At 47.0% G+C, this 18,237-nt stretch overlaps 2 protein-coding genes across 4 annotated transcripts; both read right to left on the bottom strand.

Annotated features, from left to right (window-relative positions):
- Positions 1 to 601: 601 nt before the first annotated feature.
- LOC108606345 (serine-rich adhesin for platelets) lies at positions 602 to 9,734 on the bottom strand. 3 transcript variants are annotated; one of them, XM_017996389.1, is made up of 8 exons: positions 9,569 to 9,734; positions 8,329 to 8,778; positions 7,510 to 8,241; positions 6,047 to 6,175; positions 5,293 to 5,985; positions 4,211 to 4,771; positions 781 to 4,144; positions 602 to 716 (listed from the first exon to the last, which is right to left on the bottom strand). In XM_017996389.1, exons 3-8 carry the CDS (start codon positions 8,179 to 8,181, stop codon positions 649 to 651), a joined length of 5,487 nt encoding a protein of 1,828 aa, XP_017851878.1. In that variant the 5' UTR covers positions 8,182 to 8,241; positions 8,329 to 8,778; positions 9,569 to 9,734; the 3' UTR covers positions 602 to 648. The 3 variants fall into 3 exon arrangements, with proteins under 3 accessions (XP_017851878.1, XP_017851880.1, XP_017851881.1); XM_017996391.2 differs by lacking the exon at positions 9,569 to 9,734 and having other exon boundaries at positions 8,329 to 8,826; XM_017996392.2 differs by lacking the exon at positions 9,569 to 9,734 and having other exon boundaries at positions 7,510 to 8,191; positions 8,329 to 8,826.
- Positions 9,735 to 10,947: 1,213 nt separating this feature from the next.
- Positions 10,948 to 17,056, bottom strand: LOC108605378 (putative vitellogenin receptor). The gene is made up of 5 exons (XM_017995047.1): positions 16,873 to 17,056; positions 16,353 to 16,745; positions 13,643 to 16,240; positions 11,345 to 13,578; positions 10,948 to 11,286 (listed from the first exon to the last, which is right to left on the bottom strand). Exons 1-5 carry the CDS (start codon positions 17,054 to 17,056, stop codon positions 11,131 to 11,133), a joined length of 5,565 nt encoding a protein of 1,854 aa, XP_017850536.1. The 3' UTR covers positions 10,948 to 11,130.
- Positions 17,057 to 18,237: the final 1,181 nt, after the last annotated feature.

The following is an 18,237-nucleotide window of genomic DNA, read 5'->3' as shown; positions in this document are numbered from 1 at the left end:
CAATTACAAATATATTTAATGTACGAAGCTTGGCGATCGATGCGCACAATGCGTTCGACACTTTCTACTTTCTTTTAAGTTCATTTGCATCTTGCAGTTATGTTTGGAGGGCAAATCCCCTCTCATAACTTTAATAACTAAAACAATAATTTGCTTACACTTGTTAATAGTATATTTATGTGTGTGTGTGTGTGTATTCGTGTGTGTGTAGTTTGTTTATTTATTGATATCTCTGAGGCTTCCAGTGGTGATCAATATTTATCGTATAATATAAGCTTAGAAAGCGTATTATAGTAAATATTAGAAGTATACAAACATATAGCTTATTATATGTGTAAACAGACAGATATATTATATATATATATATATATATATATATATGTAGTGTATATATATATATATAGAAAGAGGAAAAGCTGCTCAAAGCAACGAATTCGAAACTGTTTTCTACGTTTTTTGTTTATTTCTTATTTGTTTTGTTTCCTGTGCATTTCATTTTATATTTCGCATCGTTTCGATTGTAATGTTTACGTATGTTTAATAAATATATATATATATATATATATATATATATATATATAACTTAATATATATGCTTTTATTTTTTGGCGAGACTCATCAAATTAATTCCAGCAGCTTCTTCTTCGCTTATATTGTTTGCTCCTCCTGCTCGCAGTAGAAGGTCACATATTTACTGTTGACTATGGCATTCCAGGCTGTAAAGACAAATGGATGATGATGAGTTAACCCACCACATAGTGTTCATTCGATTTCACTTACAGCTGCTGATGTATTCCACGATAAGCTCCGAGTTATCCATGAGAGCTTGGCGCATGGCGTTCGGCGGCATCGGCGGCGGAGTTGGAATTCGATTTGGTTCGCACACGGGCGGCTCCGACTTGAGCTCCGCCACAAAGCTAAGCTCACTGAGCTCCGCCTCATCCTCGGCAGCGTCTGCATTACTGTAGGTCATCAAGATCGCTGGCCGCGTTGACTTCAATTTGGCCGGCGACGCCTGCTGCGACTTCGGCTTGGCCTTCGGCTGCGCTACTTTTGGTTCCTCCTGTTTCTGCTCCTGTGAATTGCTGCGACTGCAGCTGCTGCTGCGTGCGGCGGCGGCGGCGGCACGAGCTGCGGCTATGATGGCAGCCTCGATGTCATTGCAGGTTTCCAGCTGCGGCAACGGCTCATCCATGCTGCTGCAGCTGCTTTGGGTGCTGTTGGCCTTGCGCAGAAAGTGATTGACCTGATCTTTGATGTGCAGATTCTGGACGCTGTTGGAGCGACTGCTGGGCTGGTGCTGCTGCTGCTGCTGGGCGTAGATGCCACTGTCGCTGGACTGATTGACCAGCTGTTTGATCGTTTCGGTGCAGCTGATGTTGCTGAGCGTGGAGCTGCTGGAGGAGGTGGAGACACTGGTCGAGTTGGAGGCGCTCGAGGATGTGGATGAGTTGTTGGCGGTATTGGGCGACGACTGTGCCGCCTGCCCTGAGATCATCAGCATATCCAAGCAGGCCGAACTGTTGACCACATCCGAGGCAGCGCCCGAATCATTTAGCTGCTGCTCCGAGGTGCTAGCGCTGACGCTGGAGTTGGCGCTGGCACTGTCGGATGAGCTGCTGGGCTTGCTGACGCTGGAAGGCTTGTCCTCCGCCTGTTTCTTATCCTTAGCTTTGTCCTTCTCGCCGGCATCGTCGAACAGCTTCAGTTCGTCCTCGTTAAAGTCGCCAAAGATGAACTCGTTGTTGAGCCTGCCCAGCGCCGAGTCGCGATCATCATTGAGTATAATGACAGCAGGTCTTGGCCCAGAGCCCAAGGACATTGAACCGCTGCTGCTGCTGCTGTTGGCGCTGCTGCTGGCGCCGCTGTTGCTGCTGCAATACTTCTTGGCGCTGTCAGTTTGTGTGGCAGCGGTTACCTTGGCTGGCGCTGGCGGTGGCGGCGCCTGCTCCTCCAGCTCCTGACTAGGCTTTATCACTGGCTTGTCCTTCTTGCTGCTGGCGCTAGGCGACAGCTCCTTGCTGGCTGATTTGGACTTGATGCTGCTGCTGCTACTGCCGCTGCTAGTGCTGGCGCTGCTGAGGCTCAGCTTGCTGCTCGACGTGGAGCTGCTAGTGGCATCCAGACTAGACTTGTCCGTCAGCTGACGTGCGGCGGCGGCAAAATTGAAGCTCAGGGCAGAGTTGCTGGCGGGCAGCGATACATTGCTGGCGCTGTGCCGCTTCACAGTCTTCTCCAGCGCCGGATACTGCAGATCAAGATTGCTGCTGTTGAAACTATAACCGCTGGCATCATGCTCCACACTGCGTGACTTTTGCAGCGCTGGCGGCGGAGCTGAGTTGGTGCTGGTGGCAACATTGGCTGTGGTGACAATGTTTGTGTTGCTGGAGGTCGATGTGGTTGTTGGAGCAGTTGCTGTTGCTGTTGTGGGCGTTACAGTAACGCTGGGCGTTGTCTCTGGTGTAGTCTCTGCATCGCTGCTGCCGCTGCTGGGCGGCGTGGCATTCAGACTCTGGGAGTAACTGATGCTGCTGCTGCTGCTGCTAGTGGCGGCGGCGGCGGCGGCTGCAGTGGCGATGACGACGGTGGCGCCTGGCAACTCGGGAAAGTCTGGACGCTGCTTGGCCTTCAACTTGGGCTTCGCCTCTGGCAGCGGCAGCACCTCATTGTGTCCAGTGTCCAAGTCATCGCCAGCATTGGCCAAAGCCTCGAGCTTGTTGCGTGCTATGTCGGCATAGGAAATGGGAGCAGGCGGCGACGAGTTGCTGTTGGTTTTGTTGTGGCTGTTGGTGTTACTGTTGTGCTTGACTGGAGCAACAGTGCGCTTGTTGTTGCTCTTCTTCTTGCCGGTCTGTATTGGCAGCGAGTGCACTGAGTCGAGATCACTGGAATCGGACTTCTCCGACGGCGGCATGGACGATGTTGACTTGCGGCGTGAATTATCCTGAGCAGCAGTTGACTGCTGTTGATGTTGCTGCTGCTGTTGTTGTTGGTGCTGCTGCTGCTGTTGGTATTGCTGCTGCTGCGGCGGCTGCTTCACTGCATAGTGGTTGCCATTATTGTAATAGTCAATGCTGCCACGCAGACGTTGGGACATCATGTTCGAGGAGGCGGACTTGGTAATCTGTTGCATGCGCTGCAAGTTGCCGCCGGTGTGAGCGGCAGCTGCGACAGCTGCATCGTCCATGGTGACGGCGCGCTGTTTCTTTGGTTTCTTCTTCTTGGTGACCACATGGAACTCGGCCGTCTCGCAGAGCACCGTGTTGAGAGCCTCCAGCTCGGAGAGCGGCAAGGGCATTGGCACTATGGGATGAGCGCTCAACTCAGCCGCAGCGCACTCGGCCCAGGCAGCGGTGGCAGCGGGCTTGACCACTGCGCTCAGCGGCTCGCCCAGATACTGCAGTTCTTCGGTGCCCCAAGAGCGACGCTCGCTCTTGCGTCCAGTCGCTGGTTGCGCTGCTGGTTGTTGTTGTTGTTGTTGCTGCTGCTGCTGCTCCTTGTTGCAATTCTTGCTAATGTCTGCCACAGAGGCCGAGTTATGTTTCCCATTGCTGCTGCTGCTGTTGCCGTTGCCATTCTTCTTGCTGTTCCGCATCATCTGATCTGTGGTCGCCGACTGGTGTTTCAGCTCATCGACCTCCATTTTGGCACAGCTGCGCAGCTCCTCGAGCGAATTGCATTTCTTTAGCTTGCTCTGCTTCTGCTTGCGCTCCTTCTTCTTCTGCTGTTGCATGCCATTCTTCTCCTCGTTCTCAATATACTTGACCAACTGCTCGATGGGATCGTTGCCACGATAGCCAGCCACCGACATGACATCAACGGTGGTTGTGTTGCGCTCCTGCTGCGACTTTTTCTTCAACTTGAGCTTCGTCTGCCCATGGGCCGCCATCAGAGCTCCAGCCATCATCGGTCCCTGCTGCAGTTGGCTGTTGAGCGAGGCAGCAACAGCAGCCGCTGCCATTGCCGTTGTCGAGCCACTTGCGAGCTGCGTTGAGATGCCGTTTGAACGCTGCAGCTGGCCGGAGTTGGAGCCAGCGGCCATGGAGTTGCTGATTAAAGTTTGGAACTGATTGGCGCCACTGCTGCTGCTGCTTGAGGCGAGGCTGGCATCGCTCAGAGCATTGCCGTTCTCATCGAACTGTCGCTGCAGAGCAAAGAGAGCAAAAATGTAAGTTGAAAAACACTTTGGACTGACTGTGTTTGGACTTACCGAAGTGGCTTTGGCGCCATGTGAGGCAGCGACAGCAGCCGCCGCAGCGGCGGACATCATGCGGCCCATCTTGGCCGGACGCAGATCACTATCGGCGCTGTTGCCGCAGCTCGATGCTTTTGAAGCAGCCTCGCTGGAATTGGCATTGGAGCAGCTGGGGGCTCCATAGACGGACGAACAGGCGGTGTAGCTGTCATTGAGCGACACATAGCCGGGATCGATGCGGCGTCTTTGCTCATCCATGGTGATCGTGAACTGCCCGCCGATGCCAGAGGCAGCAGCATTCATCGGTCCTGCCGGAAAATATTGTGGTTGCATCTGCTGCTGTTGCATCAGCTGCTGTTGTAGCTGCTGCTGCAGCTGCTGATTCTTAGCGGATATTTCCAGCATAGAGAAGGTCAACGGATCATCAATTAGGAACTCTTGAACGGCAGCACCACCAGAGTCCTTGTTGGACTCGGGCAACTGCATTTGCTGGTTGAACAGCTTCTCTGTTTTAAAGCTCATGGAGGGATTGTTGGCATTAGATAACAGTTTAAGCTTCTTACTGACATCTGACTCCTAAATTAAGATTGCATAAAGCAAGTAGAAAGAAAATATGTTTATTTATTTATGGATATGCGATCTCTGTTCAGTGTACTATATGGCAAGCGAATTGGAGAATGTTTATTCACATGCGCAGCGATTGAGAAAACAGAAGTAGCGAGTAACAAATAACGAGTAAAGCGAAATCTGAATATTCGTTGAGTTCAATTATATTGAATAGTTTAGGAAATTATTAAGCTTGATTATTAATAAACTGCCGTGTGGATTTAATATGAAGTAGATAAGCTGCCTTTTAATTAATATAATTTGGATAAGGTCTTCTCTAGTATTAGCTCAAAATGAAGAATTTGGGCTTTAAGAGAAATTATTGATTTTGCAGTCATTTTGTTATACATCTCAACCGCACATTATAAATAATGAACTTTAAGTTGGATTTCTTCCAAGTCTAACTAAGAATTAAAGCAGATTGGCTTTACAACAAATGAATTAGCACTCTGCTTGTTATAAATCTAAAATCTATAAGTTTAAGGACGTACCTCCAACATTTGATCGTTGGCAGCTGTATCATCCTCATCCATATCGAACTGTGTGCTGATCAAGCTCATTTGAGCCTCGCTGAGCTGTGTGGGCAAGCTGCTGGAGCTGCCCTTACCGTGGCCATGGCCGCTTGCTGTGGATGCATGTTCGCCGCCCAGCGACTGCTTTAGCTTGCCATCCATGCTGATAGACTCCAAGTTAACGCTACTTGGCAGACTGCCGCCCTCGCGTTGTCGCGCTGACACAGATGAGTTGTTGTTGCTACTGCTGCTGCTGTGGTGGTGATGATGATGTTGGTGATGATTATTATTATTGTTGTTGTTTATTCTTATACGCTGTTGTTGCAGTAATTGTTGATGCTGCTGCTGGCGTCGATTGGACCGGTTGCCGCCTAGCTGATAATCACAGTTGAAGCGCTGGGTTACGGACGCTGCTGCTGCTGCTGCAGCCGCCGATGTAGTGGCCAGTTCACTGCGATGTGCCGCCTCCACTAGATCCTGCAAGGAGCCACCCTGCTTATGACGCTGTGCAGCAGATGCGCTGCGATGATAGCTGCTGCTGTAGTTGTTACCAGCAGTGGTGCTGGTGCTGCTGCTGTTGTTATTGTTGCTGCTGTTGTGCGTTGCGCTTAAACAGGTTTTGATGGCACGATAAGAGTTCTCCTCGTCGTACTCAGCCTTTTTGAGCATTTGCTAAACAATAACAATAACAAATTAGTAGCTGCAATACAAAACGTTTGACTTTTTCGCTTACCAAAAAACGCTCGCTTTTGTTTTTTCTATCGCCAGGATTGCGATACCAATAAGCTTCCTCGAGCAGCTTCTTCAATGAAGCATCGTCGAGATCATTAAAATCGCTGTCCTCCCAAGCATCGTACTTTGTCTGTCAAGCAGAGATTACAATATTATTAAACGAAACACATGCACTTAACCTCAATCTAACAAAACAACGCAAATATTTTTGCATGCGTGTGTGTGTGTGTGTGTGTGTGTGTTTCTACGTAAAAAAGCAACGGGAGCTGCAGTTTGAAACTGAAGTTGGAGACTAAACAATTTTAGCTCAATGCCCTCACTTTTTATATATTTACACATAGATATACACGTTATTTGTTTCTATGTATGTCTATGCTGGCTAAAATAAATACATACAATAATTAAACAAAATTAAATACTGCGTGTGCGGTTTACTTGTATGCGCCGGGCCAACCACAAAAACAAATCGTTCTCTGATAAAAAGAAAACCAAAACTACAGTTAACTGCGGTTTACTCGCTTCAAATGATAAAAAGTTTATGAAATTATTTATGCGCAAGTTCACACACTCGACCGCTGTCGATCTCTGTCCAGAACTAAAACGACAACCACACGCACACACATGCATAGAAAAGGATTAATGGCTGACAACTAACGGAACAATTCCCGAAAAGTGGGCAGTACAAGGCGTCGGCATATGCGACTCTTATAATGCGCTCTTCAGTTTGTCATGTATGTATATGGTGTAGAGTATATTAAAATGCGCATATTTTGAGCTCATGTAGGCTTATTTGCTGAATATCAAGAAGAGCATAACGGTTAATTCAGCTGCGCTTTGCAACACTGAAAGCGACAGTTTGTATTTTGAAAAATTTAACACTTCACTACAATCGTAAAAATTGTATACAATGTTGAAATTAGTGCACTTTCATATATTAATAAATTTTATTGTCAATTTACAAAACGATACAAAGTACATGCATATGTACAAATATGATCAATAGATAAACAACGAAATATATGAGTAAATAACTTTCGAGTATAATTGTACAAAATACACATATGCACAGAAAAAACATTTGGTATGTGTGTTTGTGTGTGTGCGTGCGTGTGTGAGTGAGTGAGTAAACGATGTCGATATTTATAGAATGTTTGCGCCGATGATTTTATTGGATATGTAATTCAAAATTTAACACTGCGATATGACGTGCGACTTTCAGCAAATGATAAGCATACATATGGATGGATGTATGTATGTATATATGTATGTGAATATACATACATATTTATGTATTGTATGTATGTCAATAATAATAATTTAATAGTTTTCAGTGAAAATTCATTGAAATATAAAGACTAGTGTAGAAAACGTAGCAAACATTTGTGATGATCATGTACAAGAAATATAAAATTTAAGCTCATCAATGAGACATTTTACATTTCGTTAGTGGTAAAGACAACTAACCTTTTTCTTCTTTTGACGCTTGCCAACATTTTGGTCGTCTTGGGTCTTCCCCTTGGTGGTGGCGCCGCGTCTTTGATGCAATGCAGTCGCTGCGGCAATCACCTCGGGTGCCGGCTGACCAGATTTGCTCAGCAATGGCGATAGCTTTAGATTGGGATGCGTACTCGCGATCCTACTCCTGGCAGTCCCGGTACTGGTGGCGGTATTGGCAAAGGCGGCCTCGGTAGCCGCGGCCTGATTCGGGCTAGCATCAACATTGGCATTGTTGTTGCAGCTGGTGTTATGATTGCTGACTGAGTCGGGGCTCTGTTTACGGTCGTCATTATTATTGGTAGGATGTTGTTCCTGCTTTACATTGTGCGACATCAAAGTAGTCAGCTGCTCCTGAGGATAGGGCGTCGGCGTTGTTTTTGTTGATGTAGTGGTCGAGGTGCTCTCACTGAGCGTCCCACCCGCTATGGAGACAATTGGTGTATCCGGTACAACAGCTTGTATTTTGTTTGAATTCAATGTCGCAATGTTTGCATCCTCATCATCATTGGTGGCATTGTTGATGCCTGCATCGTGGCCTATTGATATGGCTTTGAGAAGCTGCTCCTGGGAACTTAAAGCGCCACCAGTTGCTGCTGAAGTCGATGATATTGATGGTACACCAATTTGTTCATTGTTCATCGTATGTGGTCTATAACAACAAACAAACAACGAAATGCCATTCAAATTGGTTAACAAAACCTGCAACAATCATTATCATTTATAATCATAATAATTCAAATAAGGCAAACTAAACAAAACTGATCCGACTGATCTACACACACTCACCAGCACAGGAATAGTTAATCTTCTGCTGCTGCTGCCAAAGGACGATGCGTGCTGCTACTGCCGTTGCCAGGCGCTGCTCGTACCCCCCAAAAGGGTACCGCTGCTGCACTCCTCTGTCTCGCTTTGTCTCTCTATCTCTCTCGCTGTGGCGCGTTCAGTTACTACGCATATAGGTGATTTTTTTCGCTGAAAAGTTGCTTCTTGATGTCGCTGCTATCGCACTGAATTATTGTCGAGTGTAACTTTTCTATTTTTCTCACAGACACTTATAGACTTAAGGTTGTTATTGTTGTATTTGTATTTTGTTAATTCAACAAATATTACTTAGCACAGTGGTTGCAGCTGTTGTTGATTTTTCGCAAGACGTTTGCTTTTCGCAATGCAAATTCTTAGTATGTTTTCATTTAAATTATTGCCGTCTGCACACTATAGTTCACAGCGTTCCTTCTTCTATAATTTAACAATTAGAAACAACAATAATATCGTTGAAAATATATGAAATTAACTTGTCGAAAAAAAATCTGTTGCCAGTTGCTGCCATTCACAATACGGCAGGCAGGCAAATACGCAATAGAGATGTACGCTACTTAGCATGCGCTCATCTCTAATTGCTGATTTTTGCCAATGTTATTTATCTTATTCTTTTGCATTTTAGCACACGCAAACACTAACTGGGCGCTTTGAAAGCTATTTCAGTGGCAGTGGTCGTCTGGACTGGGCTTAAAATATTAATAGGCACTATTTTCGGTGGGGTTTAATAATTAAAAGAAGCGCCATTTCCAAATTTTTGCATCAGTGCGTTTAATACTAGTACACACACGCGCGTTGACAGCCCTGCGCGATAGCCTGGACTGTTGTCAGTGGCAACACTAGCGCAAACACGTCATTTTGCCACACAGTTTTTTTGGTTGTTGTTACTGTAGCAATTTACAAGTTTGTACATTTATATGTATATACAATGCGCGCACATATACACACATCGGCATTATGCGCATACATAGATGGGTTTTTATTGCTTTATAAGTATTAACAAGGCTTACTGTGCACTTTCGAATAAGTGGTTAATCGGTCTGCAAGTTCGTTTTTTTCACTTTTATTTTCTTAATACATACGCAACGGCAGACACTCGCACACTCACACACGCACTTGCTTATGCACCAGCGACTAGTACACACACGCGCACACACACACACAAGCACATATATGTATGCATCTACATTTGTATGTTCATTTTTCTGACCTTCTCTTACACAGCGCACATATTACATTGGCTTAGGCCAATAAAGGTTTGTTGTCAAATGGCAAGTGCAATTGATATAAAAGTACCATCTGGCATGTCTTTAAGTGCAGATGTTCACTATTTACGTTTAATTGCACAGGAAACGCAAAAAATTCTGCGAAGTACTGCGAACAATTTTAGAGCATTTGTTTTGCTGACCAACACTCTTGCATTAGAGCCTGCACGATACATCGATGCATCGACGATATATCGATGTATCAAAGAATTTCAATCATCGATGTTGTATTTTCAACATCGACGTTGACTCCGATTACATCGATGTTTGATTTGAAAACATCGATGTTTTGATAAGTTTGCTTAGTAACCAATGCTTACCTTTTTTAAAAACTAAGCAACTTGGTAAGAACGTTTAGTAAGCGATTTCAATATTACCTTAATTTTTTTTGTTATTATAACCTAAGTATTCTTATACATTTATTGTGTACAGAAAGGAGCGTGATTTTATATTGTGGTGGTGTGAGAGGCATAAAATGAATGAAGTTATTATGGACAAATATCTTGTAAGTAAGTTACTCTGCAACGATCTTTTGGTCATAGTCCCACACCTTGTGCTTAAATGAAAAGATATATCCGTTTATTTAGTAAAGCAGGCAAATTGATCCCGCCCAAACCTTCAGTAGTTGATAAGCTATTGTTTGTAAATACAAATTATAATTTATATATATATATATATGTATATGTCGGAAGGCTCTTATTGCCTTGGTGATTTTCTTTATTATATATATCTATATATGTATATATATTTTATATCACATATTTATTTATAAAATTGTTCCTATGAAAGGGCTGTGATATAAAAATTGTTATAATTTATTGAAATTTTTTTAAATTTGTATTTTAAAACTTCGCAATGTATCGTTGATTTTATTTTCAAATATCGGAAACATCGATGGTTTCCAACATCGAATTTTAAATCATCGATGGTTGGTAACAAACTTTTCCAAGCTCTAGTGTGTAAAGTCGCTGTTAATTTGCTCCCAAGGCGCAGCTCGATTACTTGATATCAAAAATCGAGCAAGGCCCTATCGAACGAAAAAAAGCTATTAAAAGCTTATAAAACAAGAGCATTCTGTGCAATAACTAATAAGACAGTTAACTAACGATTAACTGTTATTAATAAAAGCTCACGTGCTTAGAAACTTTTATGTTATTCAACACGGCTGTTAATAAAAGCTTACAGTACCAAATGAGTTAACAGTGAATTCATTTCGATAGCAGAAAATTGTTGAATTGTACGATCATTAAATTTGTAATAAATTACAAATAAATAATGTATTTATTGTACACATTGTAAGCTTTTAATAATTTAATATGCAATATTATGTATAAACTTTATAAATAATGCTAAGCAAGCTTAACAGTTTAAATGACACGCTTAACTGAAGCAGAAACTGTGGAATGGCGCGAAATTTGAAAATGATCCAACGTAAATAATTAAGCTGTGTTTGTTAGATCATTTTTAAATTATACAAAAATAAATAAAAAATTATCTATACAATTATCTATGGCACAAGTCGTGCATGTACATCATCGTTGTAGTCTCCTGCGGGGCTGCCATGATCGCTAGGTGTTTCAAGATGCTCCAGGATGCTTGGCAGGGAGCCGCCTGCTCCTGCTCCTGTTGCTCCATCTCCGACCACCGTTGGTAAGTTACCTGCCTGCAAATTCAATAAGCAAATGTATTTAATTTGTTAAGCTAGTAGAGGTAATACGCACTCTGGTGTCTTGGAGCGGGAGTTCCGTCGTACCCACTTGGAGCTTGGTATTGAGCAGCGTGGCCAGCGGATTCTGGAAATGCAGGTTAATGTTGAGATCGCGATGATGACCACGCTGTCGCCACTGATAGTACATGTACCCAAAGCCAGCGGCTACAAGTCCAAATATAACAAATAAGCCAAAGAGCCAAAACGAAGACGAGCTCGAACTGGAAGAGTCAGCGCCAAAGCTGGGCATGTTGAGTTCACTAGTACTACCAGCCGGACAAGCCTGACTCTCGGGTGTAATGACATCGCCACAGAGACACTCATAGCCATAGGCGGCCAACACGCACATGCCAGCACAGTGGGCATGCTGACAAGGATTCGCAGCTGCCAGCGGCTGTCTCGAGATGCCGGCAACAACAATATGCTGTGCATTTAACACATTCAGATTAATCGAAGTGCATAGCCGCTGCGCATAGAGCTGACAACGCACAGCCTCCTTGGAGCCCATGTTAACTATATAAGCATGATTCTCGTAGACGCTCAAGCCCGTGGGGTGCATCACTGCATTGCTCTTCTGCAGCATCACATACGCCTGGCGCTGCAAGCCGCCGCTGCGTGACTTATAGCTGAGCACCTCCAGCGTGCGACTGTGCAGATCGGTGAAGTACAGCAGCTGCTGATGCGTGTCCACAGCCAGCGCTGTGACATAGCTGCGCTGCTTGCGCAGCATCAGCTCGCGACGACTGCCATCCAGACGCGCCATATAGATCTGACTGCTGGGCTGCTGATAGCTCTCACTGCGTTTGGCAGCATAGAACATGCGCGCATTCAAGGCATCCACTGCCAGCGCTTGGAGCGTCAGATGCGGCTGCGTCAGCTGCAGCAGTCGCGCGCACATTTTCGCTGCAAAGTTGCAGACGCGCAGCTCGGTGGCTGCGCTGCCGCTTATGACATACACATTGCCCGTTGTCCACTCGACAGCAAGCTTGCTGGGATTGCTCAATCTCAAGGCGGCGCGTGGCGTGCGCTGCTCCAAATCCATTTGATAAAGCACTTGCTGTTCGCTGCTGCTAAAATAGCCGCGCTGACGATGCAAGTCGACATCAAAGCCGCTGATGGCAGTATCATTGGCCTGCCAGGCCAACTGCAGGCTAACCGGCTCCTCCGTCATGTTGCGCAGCTCATCGTAGCTGCTGAATAGCAGGGCAGCGCGCGCTTCAATGCTCTTGCAGCTTGTGCGATCTTGGCGCAACATAAAATCCGGATAGCATTGGCAGTGATAGCTGCCGGGCGTGTTCTCGCAGAGCTGAGCGCAGGCTTGTTCCGTTGGCTGTGCGGCGCACTCGTCAATATCCACACAGCTGCGCTGATCGCTGTCCAGACGATAGCCTGGATTGCAGCTACAGATGGCGCCGGCGGGCGTTGCCTGACACTTGTGCTGGCAGAGCTGCGGCGGACGGCAAGCGCTCTCGCATTGCGCACCCTCGTCATGGCCATTGCTGCAGTCGGCGAAGCCATTGCAGACACGCGACAGATCCACACATTCGCCATCATGGCAATCGAACTGCTGCGAGGTACAGGCGCGTCCTTGACTTGCCCAAGACTGCGCCGCCGTCGTTGCATTGCGCTGCTCGCAGTGCTGCTCATCGCTGCCATCGTCACAGTCGCGTTCGCCGTCGCAGCGGAACTCCTGGCGTATGCACTGCCCAATGCTGCGACACTTGAACTCATAGATGCTGCACATTTCGCCACAGTCGGCCTCATCCTCGCCGCGCGGACATTCAGCGCTGCCATTGCAGCGCGCCGTCACCGGCAGACAAATCCGCAAATTGCTGCTGCACTGATACTGATCGCCACAGCTTATGTCCAGCTTTGGTTGTTCGCTGCAATTGAGCTCGTCGGATTGATCGCCGCAGTCGTTGTGCCCATCGCAAACTAATTTGGCATCCAAGCACTGGCCGAGCAGGCAACGATGCATATTCGGCGCACACTGTTTCCGTCCGCATTTGTCGTGCTCATCGCTGGCATCGCTGCAATCGATTTTACCATCGCACTCCCAGCTGCTGGCAATGCATGAGCCGCTGCTGCATTGAAATTGCCCCACAGTGCAATGCGTCTCCGTTGCCAAGCAGCGCTGCTCGTCCGAGTTGTCGCCGCAGTCGTCCTGACCATCACACCAAACGCTCGAGTCCACGCACTTGCCATTGTCACAGGCATGCTGCATCTGATGGCAAAGCTTGCTGCGATCTGAAAACAAATTTCAAATTCAATTGCATTATAATAATTAAGTGCCACTGTAGCGGCAACTCACCAAATTGCGAGCAGTGCAGCTCATCCGAATTATCATGACAATCCTTGTGACCATCGCAGCGTTTGCGTCGCTCCAGGCAAAGCTCACCATCGTGGCAGGCAAACTCTTGGAGAGCACAGCGAAACCTTAAGCGCTTTGTTGTCGCGCAATCGAGCTCATCCGAATTGTCCAGGCAATCCTGATGAGCATTGCAGCGATGAGCGCTGGTCAAACACTCGCCAGAGTCGCGACAACGAAACTCGCAGTCCAGAGATTCAGTGCAGGTGCGATTGCTGGCATCGCTGTAGACATAACCCGCCGGACAAAGACAAGCGCTGTGATCCTGGCCAGCGCTAACGCAGATGTGCGAGCAGCCGCCATTGTGCACCACGCAAGCATGTGCAGGAGTCGTTGCGGCACTGGGTAAACTGCTGCTGCCGGCAAGCACCAAGCGTGCGGGCAGCGTATGCCTGAAGATTCCGGACGCGCCACTGAAGAGGCCGGAGCTAACGCTGGCGCCGGCAACATTGGGCTCCAGTTCAAAGCGTTTGCGCAGTCCAATATTATGTTTGTGCGTCCAAAAGATCGACGGTGTGCCAATCTCTGTCCAGAACAAATCCTGCTGCAGCAAGGCCAAGGAGTAAGGACGTCGCAGCTTGGCGCGAAACAGTTGAGCCTGCGTCTTCATATAGTTTGTATAGCTAATGCGTCCCGTATCGCTGTCGGACCAATAGAGCGTATGTCCATCGGTATCGGCAATGAATTTAATATCATCATCGCCCAGCTCCTGCTCGAAGACATGCAGCTGCGGGCCACGCCCAGTCAAGGGCAAACGATCGATATGCGTATACCGACGAGCTTTCAATGCCACAAAGAGGAAGCCCGCTTGGGGCATTACACTTAGTCCAATGGGCTGCTCTCCGCCCGAAAAGAAACGCACCAAGGCGCGTTGATGCGTGCGCAGCGAATAAACTTCGATGACATTACGCTCTGCATCCGTCCAGTAGAGATTCTGCGCCTGGCTATCCAAGGCCATGCCGCTGATGTTGCCCAAATTGTGCTGCACCAAGGGCTGCAGAGCCGGCTCTGCTCCAGTCGCTAGCAAATCGAAAACAAATATAACATGCTGTAGATTATCGGCTATGAAGAGCGAATTGTTCAGCGGATTGTAGAGCAGCTCGTGTATATAGCAGGGCAAGCTGTGCGAAGCGCTCACCAAATGGCGACCAAAGGTGGTGTGCTCCAGCTCGAGCAGCTGCTGGCCAGCGCCAATGAATAGACGCTGACGCTTCTGCTGCTGCAGGCAGCGACGCTGATCCGGCGCCAGCAGCATGCCGGCTGGACAAGCGCAACTGTAGCCACCCAGCGATGGTTCCGACAACAAACACAGATGCGAACAGCGTGCGCTCTCACAAGCATGCGCTAGTCTCGGCTGCTTGGCAGGATGATAAACGTGCACAGCATAAATGGTGCGATCACGCACGAGCACGCGATGATTCTTGCCCGTATGCTTATGGCACGCGTGCAAGCTCTTGGTATGCCAGTCCGACCAGTACAGCTGATCCTCGAATATGGCCAAGCCGTAGGGATGCTTGAGTAAGCCTTCCAGCACGCTGCGCCTGGCGCTGCCGTCGCTGCGCACGCTCTGCAGGCTGCCCAACTTGCCGTCCACCCAGTAGATGCGATCCTGATGCATGTCCAGGGCAATGCCATTGGGCCAGTGGATATTATCGTTGACAATGGCATGCGCCTGGCGTCCGTCCATGGCAGCGCGTCCGATCATCGGCTTAACACCCCAATCCGTCCAGAACATAAGTCCGCGCTGTGGCCACAACGCCAAGCTGCGCGGCTGCTGTACATCCTCTGTGACGAGTGGAGCACAGCTTAGCGCATCTGCGCTGCATACCGCAATATGTTGCATGACATTATCGGTGAAATAAATATTGTGTGTCAGCCAGTCTACGGCCAAATCTTCGGGCGCATCGAGTCCGGAGGTTAGCAGGATTTCGGCTAGTGAGCCATCGCCTTTGGCACGCACAATGCTCTCGGCTTCGTTTTGTATATTCGTCCAATAGATGTGATCGCCATCGTAGGCAACGCCTATCACTTTGCTTAAATTGCTTGCAACGCCATAGACATGCGGACGCAGTGATCTGTCCAGCTGCATGCCCATCACTGCCACCTGCGTGGTATAGAGCAGCAGCGGCACATGCTCCTGCTGCACCTGGCAAGTGCGATTGTCGCTTGGATTCAGCTCATAGCCCGCATCGCAGGAACAGCGATAGCTACCCGATGTATTCTCACAACGTTGACTGCACTGCTGCTGAGATTCGTCCTCCTCCTGCTCCTGACACTCGTCTATATCCTCGCAGCGTTGCATATACTTGGCCATGCGAAAACCTTTGGGGCAATAGCATTCGGGTCCGCTGTTGGGCAGCATGTGGCATGTGGAACCAGTGGGACAAGTCTTGGTGCTGCAGTCGGGTTTCGCGTGGCAAGTTTCGCTCTCGTCGGAGCCATCGCTGCACTGTGTCTGGCCATCGCATACCTTATCCAGTGACAAACATTGCGAGCGATTGCGACACATAAATTTACCCAAACTCGGTTGGCAAAATTTATCTGCAAAAAAAATTACGAATTAAAGCTGAATCCTAACTGAATTTCATTGAGATCTAGATAGAATAGCAAGACACGATCTCAGCTCTAAGACGCTATTTGACATTTGACTAACCACACTCGCGCTCATCGCTATTGTCGCCACAATCATCGACGCCATCGCAAACCCACTGCTTGCGTTGCAGGCAGCGTCCATTGGCACAGAGGTGTCCATTGGTGCAGCTGCTCGTTGATTGCTTGCAGCCTGCAGTCTCATCCGAATTGTCCGCACAATCAGCTTTGCCGTCGCACACAAAGTCCAATGGTATGCAGCTACGATCCTGACACATGTACTCAGTATGGCTGCTGCAGTTGCGTTGCAAATAACTGCTGGAGCGTCCAGGGCAGTTTCGCTCGTCCTCGCCATTGACGCAATTATCAATGCCGTTGCATATTAGTTCCTTTGCCAGGCAGGCACCGTGTGGCTGAGCACACGGGAACCAATGCGGTCCCTGGCAACGCTTGTAGTCTAAATGAAGAAAGAAAAAATACCAAAAAATTAGGTTAAGTTTACTGTTGCTTTCTAATTTGAATATTTGGTCTTGCCGCAGTCCAATTCATCCGAGTTGTCAGTGCAGTCGCTACGTCCGTCGCACATCTTCGCCTGTAAGATGCAGCTTCCGTCTCTGCATTGGAATTGTTCTGCATGGCACCGCGTGTGCGTTGATCCCGTCGCGGCGGCAAAAGACGCACCGCAAATGAGCAACACTCCCGCGCACAGGCACAAAAGCGTCCGCCAGCTGTGGCTGCCGCCGCTTCCAGTCCACTGTGTTCGCACATGCTCTGTCCGCAATTTTAGGTTTGCGGCCCTGCAAAAATTAAAGTTGCGCACACGTGCATTGTTGCATTTTTTGAGGTTATGTTGAATTTGGCGCACTTGCAATTTGCTTGCGAAAACTTACATTTGTTTTAATAATTGCAGAGCAAGCGCTGCTGGTTTTACCAGACACTCTTATTCTTATTTAATTATAACAAGCTAAACATTTAACAATTATAGACGTAATAAATTAACCGACACTTAAACGGACACTATGCAAGGTAGAATGCACAAAATGAACTGAAAGACAGATCAGTCTAATTGGCAAATTCACCTTTCGCAGAAATGCCGTTAGGTTACATACCAGTGTTGCAAACAATTGAAAACTTAATTGTAATAAGTCGACTAACATATGTTCTATTTATTTTATATGTTTAACTTGTATTAACATTATAAGGATTATTGTAACGCAACTTATGTATGGAACATAACATAAAATACATATAAGAACTGATAAATGTACTATTTTTAGAACATGGAAAAATTATTGACATGTTTAATAAGCTTAATCTCCATCTCCATCTTCATCTTCTTGTTCTTGTTGAGCTGCGGTGACTGCAACCATCTCATCGAAACGTTGTTGCAATAAGGCCGTACCCTCTTCTTCTGGCAATAGCATAATTTCTTCGAGCGAATTCCAATTTATTAATGGCAATAACAATTCGTTTTTTTGTTTGTACTGCAGCCCCGTCATTTTCAAATCAAAAACGCGGAATCGCCAATGTGGCCTTAGCCGGGACACATTAAGCCGATATATTACATTATCATCATCAGTTACGCTGCTAGGATCATCAGGTATTTGTTTATCCCGCGCCGCACGCTTCTTGGCAGCAGCTGGATTAAGTACCGCAGCGCGACGCTTGCGCGGTGGTTTCTTCGCTATTACCAAAGATTGTGCTTCTGGCAAACGTTCGTTTCCATTATATTTGTTTAGCCAAACCGCTTCCAGTTTGACGAGCATCTTGCGCTCAGTTCTTGTTAATTTAACGAGACTATCGTCGTTTAAATCTTTCATTGTATCTGATATGATATTTGATACAAAGTTGCACGAGTCGGTGATCCAGGTGGGTTCACGATTTGCTGGATTTCTTAATTTGGGCGCCATCTGTTAATTCTATATGTACCCTTTTAATTTGTAACGCAG

The sequence above is a fragment of the Drosophila busckii genome, chromosome X (genome assembly GCF_011750605.1).
Source record: "Drosophila busckii strain San Diego stock center, stock number 13000-0081.31 chromosome X, ASM1175060v1, whole genome shotgun sequence".
In the NCBI taxonomy this organism is placed as follows: Eukaryota; Metazoa; Arthropoda; class Insecta; order Diptera; family Drosophilidae; genus Drosophila; species Drosophila busckii.
Note: the sequence above shows the minus strand (reverse complement) of the source record. Positions and strands in the feature narration are given on the sequence as shown.